This window comes from Vicia villosa, linkage group LG4, assembly GCF_029867415.1.
Source record: "Vicia villosa cultivar HV-30 ecotype Madison, WI linkage group LG4, Vvil1.0, whole genome shotgun sequence".
NCBI lineage: Eukaryota > Viridiplantae > Streptophyta > Magnoliopsida > Fabales > Fabaceae > Vicia > Vicia villosa.
Genome location: NC_081183.1, coordinates 124,991,888 through 125,014,192, shown reverse-complemented (window position 1 = coordinate 125,014,192; position 22,305 = coordinate 124,991,888). Strand labels below are relative to the sequence as shown.

Genomic DNA, 22,305 nt, shown 5'->3' with positions numbered 1-22,305 from the left:
AGGTAACGAAGTATATCTTTTACTCCGTTCCAATACCTTCGTATAGGTGAAGAACTGTATCTTGCTAATAGATTTACAGCAAATCATATATCATGACGTGTATAATTAGCAAGGTACATTAGTGCTCCAATTGCACTGAGATATGGTACTTCAGGACCAAGCAATTCTTCATCCTTTTATCGAGATCTAAAAGGATCTTTCTCCACATCTAATGATCTAACAACCATTAGAGTAGACAACGGGTGACATTTGTCCATATATAAGCGTTGTAACACTTTTTCTATATAGCCTTCTTGATGTACAAATATTCCTTTGTCCAAATGTTCAATTTGCAAACCTAGACATAATTTTGTCTTTCCTGGATCCTTCATCTCAAACTCTTTCTTTAAACAATTCATAGCTTTTTGGAGCTCTTCATGAGTTCCAATGATATTTATGTCATCCACATAGACAACTATTATTGCAAATTCCTTTCCTGGTCTTTTTATAAAAATACAAGGACAAATGGAGTTATTTATATATCCTTCCCTAAGCAAATAACTAAGACGATTATACCACATTCGTCCATATTGTGTCAGCGCAAAGAGAGACTTGTTCAATCTTATGGAGTAGCGCACGGATCAAAAACGAGTATTTTGTAAAACGGTAGCTTAGCAGTAACGACAACTCGAATATCGTTCTCACAAGTATTCTTGTAATATATTAACTAACAGTAACGATTAATGGGGGGTTTTGTTTAAGGTTCGATTTAACAAAAAGAGTCAATAAGTGATTATCAAAATAAGTTAAAAAGCCAATTTGCTAATTCGGTTCCTATCTATCATCGATTATTCTAATTTCATCCTCCTAAGCGGATTATCTATTCCTATTTGATTATAATATCCACTGACAAGCACAATTGATAGTATAAGTTGTACGTTCCTATTATCCAAATTAAGCAAACGGGATTGAGTTTCATGACTTAAGCAAACATGAATTAAACGGACACGATAACGAATTAAGAAAACAATAACGTGACTATAGTTAGGATCATACAGCCAATCAAATTAAATCAATATAGTCTATGCAAATCGAATTAAGCAAACAAGAGACACAAATTAATATTGAAAGGAATAGAACATAATTAGAATTATAATAACCTCAAGGTCGGAACCTGAATACAACAAATTGTTTTAGAGGAATTAGTTCTCCATGGAATTTGTACAAGCTTGCAAAATAATTTCGTGAATAGTCAAACGTGAATGAACCGTACGGCCAGACCTAGGTACTAGAGAAAATAACCCGCTCAGTTTACAACCCAACTGGGTCAAATACATAACCCAGACCCATAACAAATTACCCAAAATGAAAAATATAACTAATTCTGCAACCTAAACGGAATTCTGGGAATTATGCACTCAAAATCTGCCTTTGACTCCAACATGAAAGTTGTAACTCTTTCTCTTAGATTTCCGGCTATTATTAGAACGCGTCGATCCGATTCCCGTAGCTCTAGTTATTATCATTTTAGTGCAGATTGCTAATGCTGAAAATAAAGTGCGAAAATCAAATAAGTGCAAAAATAAACTGATTTATAAAAACACATTAAAATAGAAAAATAATTAAGGTAAAGTATGGAAATGCATTAGTATAAACATATAGGAATGTGCATCAAAATGCACTGATCATATATTGAACCCTTCAGGGAGTTTCATGTAAATTTCACTATCAAGTGATCCATACAGATAAGCTGTTACAACATCCATCATGTGCAAATTAAGCCCTTCATGTGTTACTAGGCTTATTAGATATCGAAAAGTGCTTGCATCCATTACAGGTGAATATGTCTCATCAAAATAAATTCCAGGTCTTTGGAAAAGTCCTTGAGTAACAAGTTGAGCTTTGTATCTCACAATTTCACCTTTTTCATTTTGTTTTCGTACGAAAACCCATATGTATCTAATTGGCTTCACACCTTTAGGTGTTCGGACTATAGGTCATAAAACTTATATTTTGTAGAGTGAGTTTAATTCTGCTTCAATTACATATTTCCATTTTAATCAGTCCTCACTTTGCCTACAAATTTTAATAGATGTTGGTTCCTGATCCTCTTTGTCATTTATCTCATTTAGCGCTATATTGTATCCAAAAACATCATCAATATCAACTTCATTTTGATTCCATTGTATTCCATTATGGACATAATTTGTCGAGATCTCTTTATTTTCATGAGTTTCAGGTACCTGATCAATCTCTTCTAGAGATGAAATGTTTATTATGTCTGAAGGATTTCCTATATGCTCACTTGGGTCATCTTTATTCTTAGCTCCCTTTCTTGTTCGAGAATTTTTATCTTTGGAACCGATTGGTCTGCCACGCTTTAGGAGTGGTTGAGACTCATTTGATTTTCCAACAGGGATATCAATTTTGAGCATTGCAGCTGGTATATATGATTTAGTCACACCTTTTGGATCAGTGAATGTATTTGGTAATTGATTTGCTAAGTTTTGCAGCTGAATTATCTTTTGAACTTCTAGTTCACATTGTTTTGTTAGGGGATCAAGATGAGGTAGTGATAATTCATTCCAACTGATCTCTTTTTCCAGCTTCTTATTCTCTCCCCTAATGCTGGAAAATTTGATTAATCAAAATAACAATCAGCAAAACGAGCAGTGAATAAATCCCCTGTTGTTGGTTCAAGGTACTTTACAATAGATGGAGACTCATATCCAACATATTTTCCCATCCTCCTTTGAGGACCCATCTTATTGCGCTGTGGTAGAGAAATTGGAACATACACCGCACATCCAAAAAATCTTAGATGGGAAATATTAGTTTCTTTACCAAAAACTAATTGTAAAGGGGAAGAGATGTGGTAACTCGTTGGCTTGATGCGAATCAATGTTGACATGCAAAATTGCATGTCTCTAAGAAGAAATTGAGAGTTTGCATCTCATAATCAGTGGTCTTGCAATTAATTTTATTCTTTTAATAAATGATTACGCAAGTCTATTTTCTATATGAACATATGCTACTAGATGTTCAATGTCAATTCCAATAGACAGGTAAGAATTCGAATAGACAGGTAAGAATATGCTACTAGATGGACATCCATTTTAATCTTTATTCATAACAGATGAGAATTTCTAAGATATTGTTTTAATATAATGTGACTAAAATAATTTTAAATTATTTTTTATTTAAAATATTAAAAGTTATAGTATTTTTTTTATTATACTATTTACACCAAACAATATTTTATGAGAAGCCTAATGTTGTTGTTTTTAACCTTTATTTTAAAATCTCATTATATATATATATATATATATATATATATATATATATATATATATATATATATATATATATATATATATATATATATATATATATATATATATATATATATATATATATATATATAACACAGACTCTTAATATATATATTTGCCACATACAATTATTTTTGCCACATCACTCCTATTTTTATGTACCATCTTCTAAAATTTATCTTCACTTTTCAAAAGTTAAAATCACATAAACTCTCTACTTGAAGTTATGAGTTTGAATTTTACAACTAAAAAATATATATTAACCTAATAACTACTTTAATAATTTTATAAATTTTATAAAATAATATTTTTATTTGTCTTACAATAATTTTTTAATTATAAAATAAAAAATATAAATCTAATAACTACTTACAGATTTTCCTGCGAAAATAAGATATTAACATTCAAGGATCATTTCCAAGAAAAATAAGATATAGGAACGAAAATAAAAAACACGCCAATTTATAAAGACCGACAGACTATTTAAGCCTAATTTTTTTAATATTAAAATAATAAAATTTATAATTTAATCGTCATATATCATTTATATAAAACAAAACATTTTTGAGAGACAATTTAATTTTACACTAATAAAATCGCATCTAAAAAATTATTTTAATTATTTCAATTACATAAAATATGAAAAATAGATTAAACATATTTGCGCAATGCACGGGTCATATTCTAGGTATATGTAGAAGTTGAGAGATAACCTCAATGGTATTTTCTTCTCTTTCTATGACACTAAAAGCGTTGATAAGGGTGGTTAGGTCTTTATTAAGTGTCATTGCCAAGACGGCTCTACTGATTATGTATTTGTCCAATTACAAAAACTGGAAGGATCTGTTTATGCAAGTATAAGGTTAAAGATAGCATTTTAATTTGAGGAGACCAGCGAATACTTATTTCATTTGTGTTGAGCGAGTGGTCTTGTCCCAATTAATGGTTTTAACCACAACAAGTTGAGCGATATAGAGAAAGAGGTCATCGACACCTTGGAATATTTTTATATCATGGGTGCGAGAGAAGTGTTAAACTATGAGGAGGAGGGCCAAAAGATTGACGACTATTTAAGTAAATGTCATCTCCTATGAATGGTTTAACTTATGTTATTATTTGTATTAACCTTTTAAAAAAAAATTTGTAGATAGGGTGGAGCCCATGTATGTTATTGAGAACAAAGGACTTATCATAGAAAAGAATAATCGAATGAGGAGAGGTATGGTCCACCAATCTGAAGAGCGACCCCTCTAGCTTGATAAGGACATGTATCATCTCTAGGCTAAAAAATAGAAGATTTCTAAAGATCAAACTCATTGACAAGGAGGTGGATACTTCTATAAATTTGGAAGATGTTACATCTCAAATAACACCATTATTGATTCATTCTAAGAGTATGGTCGAGCATTTTCTCTAGAACGGATATTTTGATGCCAATGGTTTGTGCTTGAGCACCTTAACATTTCTAATGATATTATGATGGTGAACCAGTTGAGTGTGGAACAATTGTTCAATATGGTGGAGACTCATCACTTAAGGGGCGTCCTTTTAGAGTATGTGATGTTTGATGCTTATACTCAGGCTGACAAGTCTGTAGTGAAACCCAAGACCAACTTAACCACAATGTAGGAAAGTCTTGACCAGACCTAAATTTTCCTTGAATTCGAACACGGATTATTTAGAAGCATATGGTTCAGTGGAAAAATTAGAGGGTGACTTGTTGAAGTGACTAACTTTGATGGTCTTTTGTTGAACCTAGATAGGTATTCTCTCATGGATTCGAAATTTCTATGGTGAATATTGAATAAAGTGGTCCTTCGGACCCTTAGGTGTTTGCATGAAGAGAATTGGTTAATCAGCTTCTTGAAAATTAAGGTTCTGTTAGTAGGTAGCCAAGAACTTAGGTAGGTTTATATACCATATCATTGATGTCTTCTTAAGTGTCCCAAAAACGAATTTACACTTTAGGGAGTCAATGGTGCCTAGTATCGTCATTTTAGTGTTGATGGCAGTTTTATGCTCTCATGGGTCTCCTAGTGTGTCCCATATTTAGTCGGAAAGGGGTTAGGGAGCTAAGATCTCTATACCAACTGGCTGGTTGACCTCTTGCATTGTTGTTGAATTTGCAAAACTTTGTCTTATAGAGTATCGTTATGGCGACATAATTCTTCCATAACAGACTGCATCTCGACTATGACTTCTTGGTCACTACTCCTGATGGTGGTGACATGTTTCACCATTATGGAACAGTGTCATGCCAAGGAATGTTTTAGATAATAGTATGGTTTAGGTCCGTTTTACCAGGCCTCATGGTGGATGACAATATTATTTCGAGTGACTATATTAGATGTTATGCTGCATGTGATAAATGTTTGGGAGAATATGGTAGTCAAATGATCTAGAAGGGAAGTTGAATAGACTATTCCTTAAACATCAGTTTTCAAAAACGTCTGCTTTTTATAATTAGAGTTTAATAAAAATGTTTAACACAACGAAAAAGATTACATATAATGACGTGATGATCACAAAATAGAATGGGATCATGATAAAATTACTAAACAATTCGTTAACAACTAATCTAACTTCGAACATACACGAAAAATGTATTTCAAATTTATTGATTGATAAGGATTCTACAACCACGATTTTTTAGGTTTAATCACTAAGAAGATCTTGCATAGACTTAGTCTAACACAAACTTAATTTTACACAAGAAATCACTACAAACCTACGAAATAGAAAATAACATAAGATGAGAGTGTACGCAACTTTTATAATGGTGCAACGCAGTTTTCCTCACTAGATATTACTTACAAAACCTTATTCGATAGAGATTCATAGCGAAAATGTTCTACTAATATTAAGAAAATAATTTGTTCACTAACTAAATTTCATGAAACATGACCACGTTGATATTTTTCCTAAAAAAAAAAACGACATTGAAAATTGAATAAAGAAAAAGAGTAATTAAATTGTTGTAAAGTATGACATATTTCCTTATGACGTGTGGCTCTTAGAGTGAAGTTTAAAGCTTATTGCATATTTTTGCGTTAAACTAACTCTATTGATCATCTAACACCAAAGAGAAAGAGAAAACAAGAAAGAAGAAAACATGGGTGTAGGATCATCTTCAACACCAACTCTTCTAACAGAATTAGCATCACCTGAAGCTAAAGTTACAGGCATTTTCACCTATCCAATTAAGTCATGCCGTGGCATTTCTCTTCCTCGCGCTCCTCTCACTCCTTTTGGTACATTATTCCCTCTTCTTGTGCTTTTTTATTTGAATTAAGTGGAATTTTTTATTCAGAATTTTTACTTGTTAGGATTTCCTTGGGATCGACAATGGGTAGTTGTGAACTCGAAAGGGAGAGCACGCACGCAAAGAGTTGAACCAAAGCTTGCTTTGGTTGAAGTTGAACTTCCACCTGAGGTTTTTCTTGAACACTGGAAACCTACCACTGATTCCGTCATGGGTATATCACATTTTTCTTATGCTCCGTCGTAATCATATTCTGTATTTATTTACTTTATCCATTAACACCAATATTAGATGAGTTAAGTTTATAAGTAGAGTATATTTCATCTTAAAGTTCGGTTTTTAAGGTTGAATCAGGCTCAACACAAATTTAAGAATATGGTATGACTATGATTGGTAAGCATATAAAAATTCTTTTTTTTTTTTTTTTATAGATGGAACCTTTAAATATATTCGAGATCCAAGGGATTAATCTTTTTAGTTGCGTAAGGTGTTTGAATCTTTTGGTTCATAATTATAACTTTTTACTTTTTTACATATTTCGGATTTCTTTCCTTAAACGGAAAAAAGCTATACTAGTGAGAAATGAGAGATATCACAGCTGGGTAAATGATATAAGGTATATGTTTTCATAGTAGTGGGGCTATCTGCTTATCAGTTATCATAAATGGAATATGTAAACTTTTTTGAACAACATCCAAAAGAGGACATTGTGAACGAAACAGCTGGAATGGAACCTGGAATGGTGAAAGCACCTGGAATGGAACCTCTCAAAGTTTGTTTGAACAAACAGCAGTATGAAGTAGTAGATGATATTGGTTTGTGGGAATGGACTGGCCCTGCCTGGGATGAGGGAGCTGAAGCATCGAAGTGGTTCTCGGATTATCTAGGAAGTCCTTGTAGACTGGTTCGCTTCAATACTGGTACCGTCTTTGAAGTCTTATATATTAAGAAAACAACGATAATAATGTTTAGAAAAATTTATTACTTTAGACGTGTCAATAATTGATAAAGGACTAACTCAACTCTCCAAAACTAGCGTGTAAAGTGAAGACTACCTTCATTTATAAATATACATTTAAGCCATAGCGAAAATCTGATAGCAAGTAGTCTGATAAATCATAAAAATAACTCACTAGTAATGTTCCAAATGCAGCTTCAGAAGTTAGAAATGTAGACCCTCCTTATGTAGAGGGACAGCAACGGATCTTCTTCAGTGATGGTTATCCTTTCTTACTCGCATCTCAGGTCAGGCCAGATGCAGTTGGGAAACAAAGGCGATACTTACTTATTTAAGACTTTACTTTTTACTTTTCATCTATTGCTTTCAGGAATCCTTGGATGCACTAAACAAGTTTCTAGAGGAACAGATACCTATGAATCGTTTCAGACCCAAGTATCGATTTTTTCACATCTTCTCATTTCCTGTTGTGATGTTTATAATATTTCTTTGAATAGGTTTCTAGTTTAGATTATATAATCAAGATTTTGGTGGCACATGGTGCAGTATCCTTGTTGAAGGCTGTGAACCATATGCTGAAGACTTGTGGAGAGATATCAAGATAAGCAGGTTTTCGTATCAGTGTGTCAAGCTGTGTGCCCGTTGTAAGGTAGAAAACTAAGGAAACTAATTCATTTTTTTCTTTTATTTCATAACCTAGTTATTTATGCATCCAACTTTCACTATTGATGATGTTTATATTATGGTCAGATACCACAAGTCAATCAAGAGACAGCAATATATGGTACTGAACCGACGGAAACTCTCATGAAAGTTAGGTCTGGCCATGTATTGAGACCAAATCAAAATAACAAAAACAAGGTGAGACATTCTGTCATCAAATTTGCAACGAATGTTGCTTTGGTTTCATTGATGTTAAGTGGCATGTGAAGTGGTTGTGCAGGTCTACTTTGGTCAGAAAACAGTGTGGAATTGGAAGGATTCTTCTGCTAAAGGGGGTGGAAACATGCTTAAAATGGGAGATTCTGTTTATATCATCAAAAAATATCCTTCTCTAGCAGAAGCAGCAGCTTAAAAGGCTACAGTGACACTAACGTTATCAAACATGAGTGTCGCTCGCTGGCTATGATGAAATAAAGTGATTTATTTACATGATTGCTGAACATTGCTTTGAACAGCTGTAAAATGTAATGCATCTATTGTGCCTTGTATCCAATTAACAACATGACAATAAGGATCATGCAAATAATAGGGTTGTCTTCATTATCAAACATCATGCTTCCACTAGAGTTTAGAGAGGTTATACAGCAAGTTTGATAAGTTTGGGAAAAAATCTAATCAAATTAAATTTAGGAGAGAAAATTTGAATTAGATTTCTAAACTTATTTTCAAACTGCTGCGGAAAGCTGATTACAGCGGTTACACAACCGTTGCTATATGAGTATCAATAGTGTTGTGATATATTGTGACTTTATGTTTTACATCTGAGTGAGTGAGTCATACAATATACTAGTCTATTATATTTGACTTGAAGATTGACGTCATTTCAGGGTTAGAATATAGAAAGAAAAAGAGAAAATCAGTTACTAGGGTGGGAAAATAAGAGAGAAACTCTATTCTCATTTATGTCAAACCAATTCTAAAAATTAGCGATTCTATGTTACTAGTTGGATCGGACTAATATTTAGACATAGATCTTATGAGACATACTTCTGCATTTTCACCATTCACACCATTCAGATCCTCGAAACAAGATCTAAGTAAAGAGATAATGCATTTGTGAGAAATGCCCTTGTATGGAGTGGACGAAATTTCCAGTAGAGGAGATAAATTTCCGGTAATATTTTTGAAATTTCCAGTATTTGTAAACTATTGGAAATTTCAAATTTACCATAGAATACCGGAAATTTTCGTTATACTAAAATTTCAGATCGTTTTATCATTTGTATTTTTTCAATGATAAGGATTTTGCTGACATATTTGGACGGTTCTGATTGCACCGACAGATTTATATGGTCTAGAATCGATCTTCATTTGTATAAATCGGGGCATATGTTATAGAGAAAGACATCTCAAAAAATGTGCCTTCCTAAATTTCTGATTAAGGCGAAAATTTATTTCAACAAAAACAATACTCCTGTTGAATTCAGGCTTCTAGATGGCGCCGCATCCCTTGCCAACTTGACAGACAAACTAAATGAGGTTGTGCCTGATACTGATAAGAGAACAGTGAGAAAGATCAAATTTTGCAAAGATTGGATTGATAGTAATGGAAGGGTGAAATACAACCGGATTGAGTTGAAGACCAAAGAAGATGTCAAAGTCATTAGAAGCAACCGGTTGCTCAACACTTTCAACCTCTTGATCAACCTCATTTTCAACGACGTCTTTCGTAGCACCTACATTAACAATATCTTAAAATTTAAAACATTATCAACATTCAAATCTATACCTTGATTTTCAATTGGAACATCTTTGAAAGTGATAGGGGTAGAGCAAAAGTAGTTGAGTCCATATCAACCATTTCTTCATCTTCAAAAATCGGATCTTTATTCTCAACTTTGTCGATGTCCTCAATGGTACAGTCCTCCATGAATATGACATCACGACTACGAATAAACTTCCGTTGAACCTGATCAAAGAATCGATACCCAAACTCATCAAGTCCATACCCAACAAACACATATTTCTTTGACTTCTCACCAAATTTTGATCTATCATCCTTCGAAATATGCGCATAAGCCATGCACCCAAACACCTGAAGATGGTCGCAGGAAATATCTTTACCACTCCAAACATGATTTGGAACATCAAACTTCAACGGAACACATGGAGTGACATTTAAAAGATGCACAACCGTGCTTAATGCTTATCCCCAAAATTATTTCGGCAACTTTGATTGAGAAAGTAAACATCTCACCCTTTCCACCAAAGTTTTATTCATTCTTTCGACTAACCCATTCAATTATGGTGTCTTTGGAGGAGACTTTTGATGACGTATACCTTGATCTTGACAATACTTGTTGAAAGGTCCTATATACTCTCCCCCGTTATCGGTTCAAATACACTTGAGATTTTTCCCCATTTCTCTTTCAATCGATGCTTGAAATGACTTGAAGGTATCTAACACTTGATATTTCATCTTCAAGGTATAAGCCCATGTTTTCCGAGAAAAATCATCAATGAAAGTCACAAAATAATATGCATCACCAAGTGAACATGTCTTCATAAGACCACACATATCGGAATGTACTAAACCCAACACTTTCGATTTCCTCTTAGGTTGGGATAACATAAAGGAAACTTGTCTTTACTTATCCGCCAAACAATGTGAACAATTTCTCAACTTTGCATAGGAAGCACCATACAACACATTCTTTTTAGCCAAAATACTCAAACCTTTTTCACTCATATGACCCAAACGCTTGTGTCATAATTCGGATGAGCTATCATTATCACAAGTGCTGATGTAGCACTTCGAAACCCCAAGTTGAACGACATACAAGTTCAAATTTCTTTCTTTAGAAATCACCATTGAGCCTTTCTTTAACTTTTATCTATTGCCCGAAAAAAAATTATCATATCCTTCATTATCCAACTTTTCAACGGATAAAATATTGAATCGAAGTTCCAGAATATGTTTCACACCTTTGAGAACTAGAGTAATCCTACTTCTAGTTTCGACACAAATATCTCTCATTCTAATGACATTAGCTTGCCCGTTATTTCCCATATGAACAACCTCAAAGTCACCGGTCTTATAAGTTGGAAAAAGATCATGTCTTCATTGGTTTGGGGATTGGGTGATTAGTCCTAGGTTTTGTTTGAAGATTAGTCACTGTTAAAATCTTTATTGATTCTTTGTTAGCTTGGTCAAAACCAAGATAGATTGAAGATTAGTTTGGTATTAAAATATTCATAGGTTAGAAATCATCCTAGTCAAAATCTCGTAGGTTGTTTGGTTTGATTCATTATCGATTTATTTTGGCAAATTCTCAATTTGTCTATAATCTTTGATAGACTTTGATTCGTGATCTCTTCATTTTGGTCAATTCTCACTTTGTCTACAATCTTTGATAGACTTTGATTCATGATCTACTCTTATGCCAGAGTACTCTTAGAATTTGCATATCCTCACTTGGGTCATCTTTAACTTTAGTTTCTTTTCTTGGTAGAGGACTTTTAACATTGAAAGTGACTCTCCTATCATGCTTCAGGCGTGACTATAACTAATTTACCATATTATATTGTCCAATATAGAAAAATACACTTTGAATGGAGTATTAGCAACTGATGATTTGTTTCATAAAATTTATAAATGAATTGTGTTTTGAATTTCGAGGATCAAAATGATATAATAATATTTTATCTTAAATTGTTCATTTGAACTTTTGGTTCATACTTTGAGCTGCTTATTCTATCCCCCTAATATTGAGAAAAGTTAATTTATCCATTGATAATCAACCTACTGGGCTTTAAACAAGTATTCAATTATTGGATCAAGATAAAACCTAATATACGAGATTCATATAAAATGCATTTTCTCAACATTGTTTCAAAAACTCATCTTAGTGTTTGAGCACTTGAATTATACACAACACATCCAAAAGTTTACTTAAATCAGAAGTTATAGATTATTAACCTAAAATAATTTGTAAGTTAAGGGGAAAATTATCATATACTAACTTGTTGGCTTAATGCGAATAAATATCTTAATATCATATACTTTGCGTGTTTCAAATATCTAATTTAGAATTATGATCTCATAAGTATCAACCATATATTTAACTTTAAACGTCTAAAGAATAGATATTCAATTCCATTATTTATGAACACATGCTACATCATGTTTAATATCAGTTTTAATAATATATGTGATATTTATCAAGAAATTTTTAAAAATTCCAGAAAATTAGATCTTAGTCTAATTAGTTGAGAAAATAATTTCACAAACTTCTAGTTGTGAGTAGACGTAGGCAATTATGGAGAAGATCATATCCAACAGAATTAGCTATTTTCGGGACTAAATCAACTCAGATATCTAAGGAAGAAAAGTCCAGAAGACATTGCTATTTAAGAAGACTCAATTTTACATTTAAAACATGAATTTTGTGCACAAAGACTAGGTTCTTTTGTTAGGGTTTGAGTCTTTGTAACTTGTATTTCACGCCAATTCCATAGTAATTAAGTGTTATGGTAGAATCTTTGTGTACAACACTCTTTGTTTCAATAACTTGGCATAGTTGTTGGTTTGTCTTAGTTGATTTGTAACATTAAACATGCAATATGGTTGTTATTGAAGTTGATCACTTGGGATTAGTGATTGAGAGAAAGTGAGAGTGGTTCTCAAATTTAAGGGGAGTCCTAAATAGAAGTTCATTGGATAGTCTTGGGAAGAGGCATTGAACATCATGAAATTGGTGTTCATAGAAGACTAAATATACTAAAGTACTGATAGTGAATTTCCTTTCTTGGGTATATTGCCCAATAGACATATATATGGTTTCACCAAACTACGTTACCAATATCTATAATACTATCCACCTGTGCATGCAAAATCTGGTTTAACTTGTTGGACCAGTTGTTCCAACATTCTATCTAACATATGTCCCCTCAGGAACAGAATTTGAGAAAGTTACGATCATCTATCGTTGTTAAAAGACCATTACTAGAATGGGTTCAAACTAACTTGTCATTAAGTTGTCCCTTTGAAATATAAATGAGAGTGATTCATAAGGCAATATCTAGGAACTGATATGTGATGAATTGTAGAATAATCCAGGCGTTTATGCCATTCAGCTCTTCTACCTTAGTAGAAAGTCTCTTCCTATCTTGTAATGGTATGTTGATGAGCTCAATCAACAACTGTCCCAACTAGCTTTCATTCCAATAATTAATATTCTCTCCCGTTCCAATTACCCATCTAATGTTTCCATTACTTTGTTTAGGACCGATTGGTTCTTGGCCAAATAGAAAAATTGATGTAATAGGTTTTAGGTAGGTTATTACAGAAATACCTGAATTTACGGATTATGGAACAATCTTTTAGAATAGTGGTTTTTCAAGTTATACGAAGGAAAATGGTAGGGATGGGAATAGGTCAGACCGACTAACAGGGGTCTATGACCCAACCTACATAGGCCTAGGTCAAGCCAGACTTTTTAGATAAATAGAAAAGGCCTAGGATTTTTTATAAGTCTGTTTAGCTAAAAAGGCTAGGCCACGGGCCATATAAAAAGTCTTTTAAGCCTACGAGGCCGACCTATTTAAATAAATATTAATAATTTTATAATTATTATATTGTATTTTGTACTTTGAATTAAAATATAGGGTTAATGAACTTTTTGGTCCCTCTAAATATTGCAGATTTCGTTTTTAGTCCCTCTAAAATTTTCCTTTAAGAAATCGTCCCTTCAAAATTTTTCATCTAAACTATTGGTCCCTAACGTCAAATTTGCTAGAGATTAGCTACGACTTTAGCCACCGATTAGCTACGAAATTTGACGTTAGGGACCAATAGTTCATAAGAAAAATTTTGAAGGGACGTTTTCTTGGAAAATTTTGGAGGGACTAAAAACGAAATTTGAAATATTTAAAGGGACGAAAAAGTTCATTAACCCTAAAATATAAAAATAAATCTTATTTATCTTGAAGAAATTATGAAAATAAGATGAAAAAAATCTTATGAACAATGTCATAAGTTGCTTCCATAAGTTCTCTCAAACAAATAGTATCACAAAATTATGCCACTAAGTAAACTCAAATAAGTCAATACAAACAAACATTTAATCTCACTGATCTTTTAATTTGTTAGTCTATATAAATTTGAGTTGAATGACTTATTTACAAATGTTCAAATAAAATAGGTTTTTAAGTAGGCTAATAGGTCAATCAGACATTCAAAAACACCGGACTCAAGTAAAAAAATAAGTCTACTATAGACTACATGTCAGACTTAAGCTTTAAAGTTTTTAGCAGGTCAGACTCATGTTTGACAAAACCTATCTCGGCCCAACCTATTCTCATTCCTAAAAATTAATTAATTGATTTGTTTTCATACAATGTCCAAAGAAAATTGATATTATAATAATTAATAAACTAATGCATGTTCATTTGATTTGATATGGACAATTTCCAGGTTCACTGTTTAGAGTAAGTATATCACAATTAATGATAATATAATAAAAATTTAAAGATAAAATGTATATAAATATCTTTTTAAAGAAACACATTTTAATGGATTCAATTTTTTTTATGTATATATTTATAACTAAATATATGTACATTTTTAAAAAATAATTAATTCATGGACTAAATAGGATGAAACACGACCACATTGAAATTTTTCCTCAAAAAACAAAAATGTCCACATTGAGAATTTAATAAAGATAACGGTTACATTGTTGTAAAGTGTGACGTGTTTCTGAGTGTGAAGTTCAAAGTTTTGGTTCTCTTCATTGCATTTTTGCATTGAACTGAGTCTATTTATCATCTGATAACACAGAGAGAGAAGAGAGAACAAGAAACAACAATGGGTGCTGTCACACCATCTCTTACAACAGAATTAGCATCACCTGAAGCTAAAATTACTGGCATTTTCACCTATCCAATTAAGTCATGCCGCGGCATTTCTCTTCCTCATGCTCCTCTTACTCCTTTTGGTACCATACTCCTTCTGGTGTTTTTTTTATTTGAATTAAGTGGAATTTTTTATTTGATATTTTTACTTGTTAGGATTTCGATGGGATCGACAGTGGGTGGTTGTGAATTCGAAAGGGAGGGCATGCACGCAAAGAGTTGAACCAAAGCTTGCTTTGGTTGAAGTTGAACTTCCACCTGAGGCATTTCTTGAACACTGGAAACCTACCACTGATTCCTTCATGGGTATATCACATTTTTCTTATGCTCCACCATAATATATCATATTCTGTGCTTATATTTTTTTTCATTAACACCTTTAGATTTTGTACTTAATCGATTTGAGATTGGTTGTTGGTTTGTGTTACTAATCCATTATACCTAACATTTAATCGATTATACCTAACATTTAATCGATTAAGATTATCATAAATGGAAAATGTAAACTCTTTTTGAAGATAAGGTATATGCTTTCATAGTAGTGGGGCTAGCCGGTGAGTTTGTCTTTTTTCTTTTTTCTTCCTTTGTTTAGTTAATGAAAAGTGTCTCATTCTTCATTTTACAGTGTTGAAAGCACCTGGAATGGAACCTCTCAAAGTTTGTTTGAACAAACAGTATCAAGTAGTAGATGAAGTTACAGTCTGGGACTGGACCGGCCCTGCCTGGGATGAGGGATCCGAAGCATCGCAGTGGTTCTCGGATTATTTAGGAAAACCTAGTAAACTGGTCCGCTTCAATACTGGTAACGTCTTTGAAAACTTATATAATAAGAAAACGGCAATAATAATGTTTAGAAGGATTTGTTACTTTAGACTCGTAATGATTGGTAAAAAGACTATCTTTGAATTTTGGGTTGAGTGGACCTAACTCAATTTTATAAACATACTTTCTGGTCATAGCAGAAATCTGATAGTGTTTAGACTGACAGATCTTGGATATGTTGTGATGCCATCTTATAATTTTGTGTTGGGCCTAACTCAATTTTACAAAACCGACTTGTAAAGTGAGTACTTCTCCCAGTTATAAACATATGTTCAAGCCATATCTCATCTAATGTAGGACACTACCACAGTCTATAACAGTTTTGAGAACACATGAATAGTACTAGGATTAACTTGTTGCTTTTATAGTATGTGTTGTTTAAAATAATGTGAAAAATTTTCAATTTAACATATAGCTTGTAATGCACAATGGTTCCATGAACCTCAGTGGCTATGTGCATGACATATATACTAATGAGAACTCTTGAGTAATGTTTTCAATTGCAGCTTCAGAAGTTAGAAACGTAGACCCTAATTATGTTGAGGGACAGCAGCAGATCTTCTTCAGTGATGGTTACCCATTCTTAATCGCATCTCAGGTCAGGCCAGTTGCAGCTGAGAAACAAAATTGAAATTTACTTATTTAAGTCTTTACTTTTTACTTTTTATTTATTGCTTTCAGGAATCACTGGATGCACTAAACAAGCTTCTGGAAGAACCGATACCAATGAACCGTTTCAGACCCAAGTATCAATTTGTTCATATCTTCTCGTTGCCTGTTGTCATATTTATATCCTTTCACAGTATAGGTTACTAGTTTAGATTACATAATTGAAATTTTGGTGGCACATGGTGCAGTATCCTTGTTGAAGGTTGTGAACCATATGCTGAAGACTTGTGGAGAGATATCAATATAAGCAGGTTTTCATTTCATGGTGTCAAGCTGTGTGCCCGTTGTAAGGTACAAAGTTCTACTCAATAATTTCCTACTTGTCATATAGCTAGAAGATCCTTAAGAACATAGAAAACTAAGGAAACTATATCAATGATAATAAATTAGATATGTGAATCCATATTTTCCTATTATTTCGTAATAATCCAGTTATGCATCCAACTTTATTGATGATGTTTATAATACGGTCAGGTACCAACGGTCGATCAACAGACAGCAATATTTGGAACTGAACCAACTGAAACTCTCATGAAAGTTAGGTCTGGCCATGTCTTGAGACCAAATGAAAAAGACAAAAACAAGGTGAGACATTCAGTCATCAGATTTTCAATGAATGTCCCTTTGGTTTCATTGATGTCAAGTGACATGTGAAATGACTGTGTAGGTCTACTTTGGTCAACTTACAGTGTGGAACTGGAAGGATTCTTCTGCTGAAGGGGACGGAAACATGCTTAAATTGGGAGATCCTGTTTACATCAACAAGAAATTCTCTTCTCCATCAGAAGCTGCTGCCTAAAGGCTACAATTACACAAATGTCATCAAAATGAGTATCAGTGGCTATGATGAAATAAAGTGATTACATGTACATGATTGATGAACATTGCTTTGAGTAGTTGTAAATTGTAATGCATCTGTGTATCTTGTATCCAATTAATAACATGACAATAAGGATCATGCAAACAATGAAACGCCTTTTTAGAGTGTACTTGTGGTGAGTACTATAGATGCTACTTTACTTGCGATAAGATAGGCAAGATGACCTGATATGTAGAAAAAGAATAGTTTATTCAACTATCTAGATGAGTATGTATTGACGTGAACTCTGATGAAGAAGTCAACGGAGAGGTCGGTTCTTACGCCTATGAAATTGGCTACACGTCTCCCGGGTATGACTCATCACTTGAGTGGCGTCCTTCTAGAGCGTGTGATGTTCAATGCTTATATCCTGGCTGACAAGTCTGTAGTGAAACCCATGACAAGTTAACCACAATGAAAGAAAGTCTCAACGAGACCTAAAATTTATTGAATTCGAACACGAATTATTAAGAGGCATATGGTTCGGTGGAAAAACTGGAGGGCGACTTGTTGAAATGACTAGCTTTAAGTTTATTCTACAAAGCTCCCATGAACATTTCTTGGTTGGGATGGACCACCTTGATGGTCCTTTTGTTGAATCTCGCTAGGTATTCTCTCATGGATTCGAAATGTCCAGGGCAAATATTGAATAAAGTGGTCCTTGGGACCCTTAGGTGTTTGCATGAAGAAAATTAGTGAATCAGCTTCCTCAAGAGATGTTAGTAGGTCACCGAGAACTTAAGTTAGTTGATATACCATCTCATTTATGCTCTTGTGGGTCATTTTTTATGTTGAAGATTATCAGTGATGGCATCTTGAAATTATTTGGGTCTGGTGTGTCCCATATTTAGTCGAAGAGGGGTTAGGGAGCTAAGATCTTTGTACCATTTGGCTGGTTGACCTCTTGCATTGTTGTTGAATTTGCGTCTTGTAGAGTTTCGCTGTGGCGACATAATTCTTCCATAACAAACTGCCTCTCGATTATGGCTTCTTGGTCACTACTACTGATGGTGGTGGCATGTCTCACCATTATGGAACGGTGATCATGCTAAGGAATGTTTTAGATAATAGTATGGTCTAGGATCGTTTTACCAGGCCTCATGGGGAATGGCAACATTACTTCGGGTGAGTATATTAACGCAACGAAAAAAAGTATATATATGCGATTGGAATGATTTCATATAGTGATGCGATGATCACAAAATAGAATGGGATCATGATGAAATTACTAAACAAGCAGGTAACAATTAATCTAATTTCGAACATACACGAGAAATGTATTTCAAATTTATTAAATGATAAGGATTCTACAACCACGATTTTCAGATTTAATCAGAGGCTTAGTCTAACACAAACCTACTTTTAGACAAAAAAAAATCACTACGAAATCACTACAAACCTACGAAACAAAAATAATGTAAGGTCAGAGAGAGAATACGCAAGTTTTATAATGGTCTGACGCAGTCTTCCTAACTAGATATTACTTACAAGACGAATACACAAGTTTTAGAATGGTCTGACGCAGTCTTTCTCACTAGATATTACTTACAAGACGAATACACAAGTTTTAGAGGTCTGACGCAGTCTTTCTCACTAGATATTACTTACAAGACGAATACGTAATTTTAGAATGGTCTGACGCAGTCTTCCTCACTAGATATTACTTATAAGACCTTCTGAATCCATCTTCGATAAAGATTCGTAGCGAAAATGTTCTACTAATATTAAGAAAATAATTCGTTCACTAACTAAATTTCATGAAACATGACCACGTTGATAGTTTTCGTTAAAAAAAAAAAAAAAACATTGAAAATTGAATAAAGAAAAAGAGTAATTAAATTGTTGTAAAGTATGACATATTTCCTTGTGACGTGGCTCTTAGAGTGAAGTTTAAAGCTTATTGCATTGAACTAACTCCACTTATTATCAAACAACAAAGAGAAAGAGAGAACAAAAAAGAAGAAGAAAACATGGGTGTAGGATCATCTTCAACACCAACTCTTGCAACAGAATTAGCATCACCTGAAGCTAAAGTTACAGGCATTTTCACCTATCCAATTAAGTCATGCCGTGGCATTTCGCTTCCTCATGCTCCTCTCACTCCTTTTGGTATCATATTCCTTCTTATGATTTTGTATTTGAATTTAATTGGAACTTTTTTATTCAGTATTTTTACTTGTTAGGATTTCGATGGGATCGACAGTGGGTGGTTGTGAACTCGAAAGGAAGAGCACGCTCACAAAGAGTTGAACCAAAGCTTGCTTTGGTTGAGGTTGAACTTCCACCTGAAGCTTTTCTTGAACACTGGAAACCTACCACTGATTCCTTCATGGGTATATTACATTTTTCTTATGCTCCAATATATCATATTCTGTATTTATTTATTTTACCCATTAATACCAATATTAGACGAGTTAAGTTTATAAGTAGAGTATATTTCACCTTAAAATTCGGTTTTTTAAGGTTGAATCAGGCTCAACGCAATGTTAAGAATATGGTATGACTATGATTGGTAAGCACATAAAAATTCTTTTTCTTATAGACGGAACCTTTAAACATATTTGAGATCCAAGAGATTAATCTTTGTAGTTGCATAACGTGTTTGAATCTTCTGGTTCATAATTATAAATTTTTAGTTTTTTACATATTTCCGATTTCTTTCCTTATACGGAAAAAAGCCATACTAGTGAGAAAAGAGAGATATCACAGCTCGGTAGATGATATAAGGTATGTGCTTTCATAGCAGTGGGGCTATTTGCCTATCATAAATGGAAAATGTAAAATTTTGTTAACAACATCCAGAAAAGGGCACAGTGAAGGAACTTTCCCACTTCGCTTCTGTCATAATCTTTTCACAAAGAATCCTCAAAATCAAAATTGGTATAAAGCAAAGTGAGTGCGTCATCCACTTCTGATGAACAACTCCAAAAATATTACTTTTTCTATAAGAATTTTGAAGCCTTATAAAGCAGGACTAAATGTTAAGATAGATTGGATCTTATGGCATTAACATTAATGGAAAATGTAAACTCTTTTTGAACAACATCCAAACGAAGACGTGAAATAAAAGTTATTGATGTCTTAAGAGATGTGAGCTAGTGCCTAATAATACATCAATTGCTTTCCTAAACTGAATACAATGAAAGAAGTTACACCTCTTTGTCTCTATCATAGTCTTCATAAAGAATCCTCAAAACCAAAATTAGTATAAAACAAAATGAGTGACTCATCCACTTTTTTTGTACACCGACAGACTTTTGAGTAATTTGCATATTCTTCATGATCACGCTTTTCTTTTTTCTTCTTCGTTTGTTCGGTTAATGAATAATGTCTCTTTCTTCATTTTTACAGTGGTGAAAGCACCTGGAATGGAACCTCTCAAAGTTTGTTTGAACAAACAGCAGTATGATGTAGTAGATGATATTGGTTTGTGGGAATGGACCGGCTCTGCCTGGGATGAGGGAGCTGAAGCATCGAAGTGGTTCTCGGATTATTTAGGAAGTCCTTGTAGACTGGTCCGCTTCAATACTGGTAATAAGATAACGATGATTATAATGTTTAGTAGGATTTGTTACTTTAGTCATCTTAATGATAAATAAAGGACTATCTAAGAATTATGAGTTGTGTGGACCTAACTCAACTTTACAAAACGAGTTTGTAAGATGAAGACTACCTTCATTTATAAATATATATACATTCAAGTCATAGCAAAAACCTGAGAGCAATAGTCTTACAAATCATGACGATAATTCTCTAGTAATGTTCCAAATGCAGATTCACAAGTTAGAAATGTAGACCCTCGATATGTTGATGGACAGCAACGAATCTTCTTCACTGATGGTTATCCATTCTTACTCGCATCTCAGGTCAGGCCAGATGCAGTTGGGAAACAATGGCGATATTTACTTATTTAAGTCTTTACTCTTTACATTTCATTTATTGCTTTCAGGAATCATTGGATGCACTAAACAAGCTTCTGGAGGAACCGATACCTATGAATCGTTTCAGACCCAAGTATTGATTTGTTCATCTCTCCTCATCACCTGTTGTGATATATACATTATTTCATAGTATATGTTACTAGTTTAGATTACATAATTGAGTTTCTTGTGGCACTTGATGCAGTATCCTTGTTGAAGGCTGTGAACCATATGCTGAAGACTTGTGGAGAGATATTAAGATAAGTAGGTTTTCATTTCAGTGTGTCAAGCTGTGTGCCCGTTGTAAGGTAGAAAACTAAGGAAACTAATTCATTTTTTTCTTTTGTTTCATAACCTAGTTATTTATGCATCCAACTTTCACTATTGATGATGTTTATATTATGGTCAGATACCACAAGTCAATCAAGAGACAGCAATATATGGTACTGAACCGACGGAAACTCTCATGAAAGTTAGGTCTGGCCATGTCTTGAGACCAAATCAAAATAACAAAAACAAGGTGAGACATTCAGTCATGAAATATTCAATGAATGTTCCTTTGGTTTCATTGATGTTAAGTGACATGTGAAGTGCTTGTGCAGGTCTACTTTGGTCAGAAAACAGTGTGGAACTGGAAGGATTCTTCTGCTAAAGGGGATGGAAACATGCTTAAGTTGGGAGATCCTGTTTATATTATCAAAAAATATCCTTCTCTAGAAGAAGCAGCAGCTTAAAAGGCTACAGTGTCACAAACATTGAGTATGAGTGGCTATGATGAAATAAAGTGATTATATTTACATGATTGCTGAACATTGCTTTGAGCAGTTGTAAAATGTAATGCATCTATTGTGCCTTGTATCCAATTAATAACATGACAATGACAATAAGGATCATGCAAATAATAGGGTTGTCTTCTTCATCAAAAA

The 22,305-nt window shown here is 33.4% G+C and overlaps 3 protein-coding genes across 4 annotated transcripts; all 3 read left to right on the top strand.

The window, feature by feature from the left end:
• The first annotated feature begins 6,324 nt into the window (after positions 1-6,324).
• On the top strand, positions 6,325-8,995 carry LOC131595156 (molybdenum cofactor sulfurase-like). 2 transcript variants are annotated; one of them, XM_058867442.1, is made up of 8 exons: positions 6,325-6,562; positions 6,638-6,787; positions 7,296-7,493; positions 7,727-7,818; positions 7,902-7,966; positions 8,078-8,180; positions 8,282-8,392; positions 8,475-8,995. In XM_058867442.1, the coding sequence occupies exons 1-8, from the start codon at positions 6,424-6,426 to the stop codon at positions 8,604-8,606; spliced, it is 990 nt and encodes a 329-aa protein (XP_058723425.1). In that variant the 5' UTR covers positions 6,325-6,423; the 3' UTR covers positions 8,607-8,995. The 2 variants fall into 2 exon arrangements, with proteins under 2 accessions (XP_058723425.1, XP_058723423.1); XM_058867440.1 differs by lacking the exon at positions 7,296-7,493 and having other exon boundaries at positions 8,475-8,994.
• A 5,924-nt stretch (positions 8,996-14,919) lies between these two features.
• LOC131595154 (uncharacterized) lies at positions 14,920-17,589 on the top strand. The gene is made up of 8 exons (XM_058867438.1): positions 14,920-15,192; positions 15,266-15,415; positions 15,735-15,911; positions 16,438-16,529; positions 16,613-16,677; positions 16,789-16,891; positions 17,075-17,185; positions 17,268-17,589. Exons 1-8 carry the CDS (start codon positions 15,063-15,065, stop codon positions 17,397-17,399), a joined length of 960 nt encoding a protein of 319 aa, XP_058723421.1. The 5' UTR covers positions 14,920-15,062; the 3' UTR covers positions 17,400-17,589.
• Positions 17,590-19,374: 1,785 nt separating this feature from the next.
• On the top strand, positions 19,375-22,305 carry LOC131595150 (uncharacterized). Its single transcript, XM_058867436.1, has 8 exons — positions 19,375-19,568; positions 19,643-19,792; positions 20,811-20,990; positions 21,234-21,325; positions 21,409-21,473; positions 21,585-21,687; positions 21,789-21,899; positions 21,982-22,305. Exons 1-8 carry the CDS (start codon positions 19,430-19,432, stop codon positions 22,111-22,113), a joined length of 972 nt encoding a protein of 323 aa, XP_058723419.1. The 5' UTR covers positions 19,375-19,429; the 3' UTR covers positions 22,114-22,305.

Excerpts from the sequence above, each read along its gene's own strand:
- LOC131595156 (XM_058867442.1), top strand. The coding sequence starts at position 6,424 with ATGGGTGTAGGATCATCTTCAACACCAACTCTTCTAACAGAATTAGCA. Across the intron at positions 7,494-7,726 it reads ACTGGTTCGCTTCAATACTG|CTTCAGAAGTTAGAAATGTA; the intron begins GTACCGTCTTTG and ends TTCCAAATGCAG. Across the intron at positions 7,819-7,901 it reads CTTTCTTACTCGCATCTCAG|GAATCCTTGGATGCACTAAA; the intron begins GTCAGGCCAGAT and ends TATTGCTTTCAG.
- LOC131595154 (XM_058867438.1), top strand. The coding sequence starts at position 15,063 with ATGGGTGCTGTCACACCATCTCTTACAACAGAATTAGCATCACCTGAA. Across the intron at positions 15,912-16,437 it reads ACTGGTCCGCTTCAATACTG|CTTCAGAAGTTAGAAACGTA; the intron begins GTAACGTCTTTG and ends TTTCAATTGCAG. Across the intron at positions 16,530-16,612 it reads CATTCTTAATCGCATCTCAG|GAATCACTGGATGCACTAAA; the intron begins GTCAGGCCAGTT and ends TATTGCTTTCAG.
- LOC131595150 (XM_058867436.1), top strand. The coding sequence starts at position 19,430 with ATGGGTGTAGGATCATCTTCAACACCAACTCTTGCAACAGAATTAGCA. Across the intron at positions 19,793-20,810 it reads TACCACTGATTCCTTCATGG|TGGTGAAAGCACCTGGAATG; the intron begins GTATATTACATT and ends TCATTTTTACAG. Across the intron at positions 21,474-21,584 it reads ATGAATCGTTTCAGACCCAA|TATCCTTGTTGAAGGCTGTG; the intron begins GTATTGATTTGT and ends CACTTGATGCAG.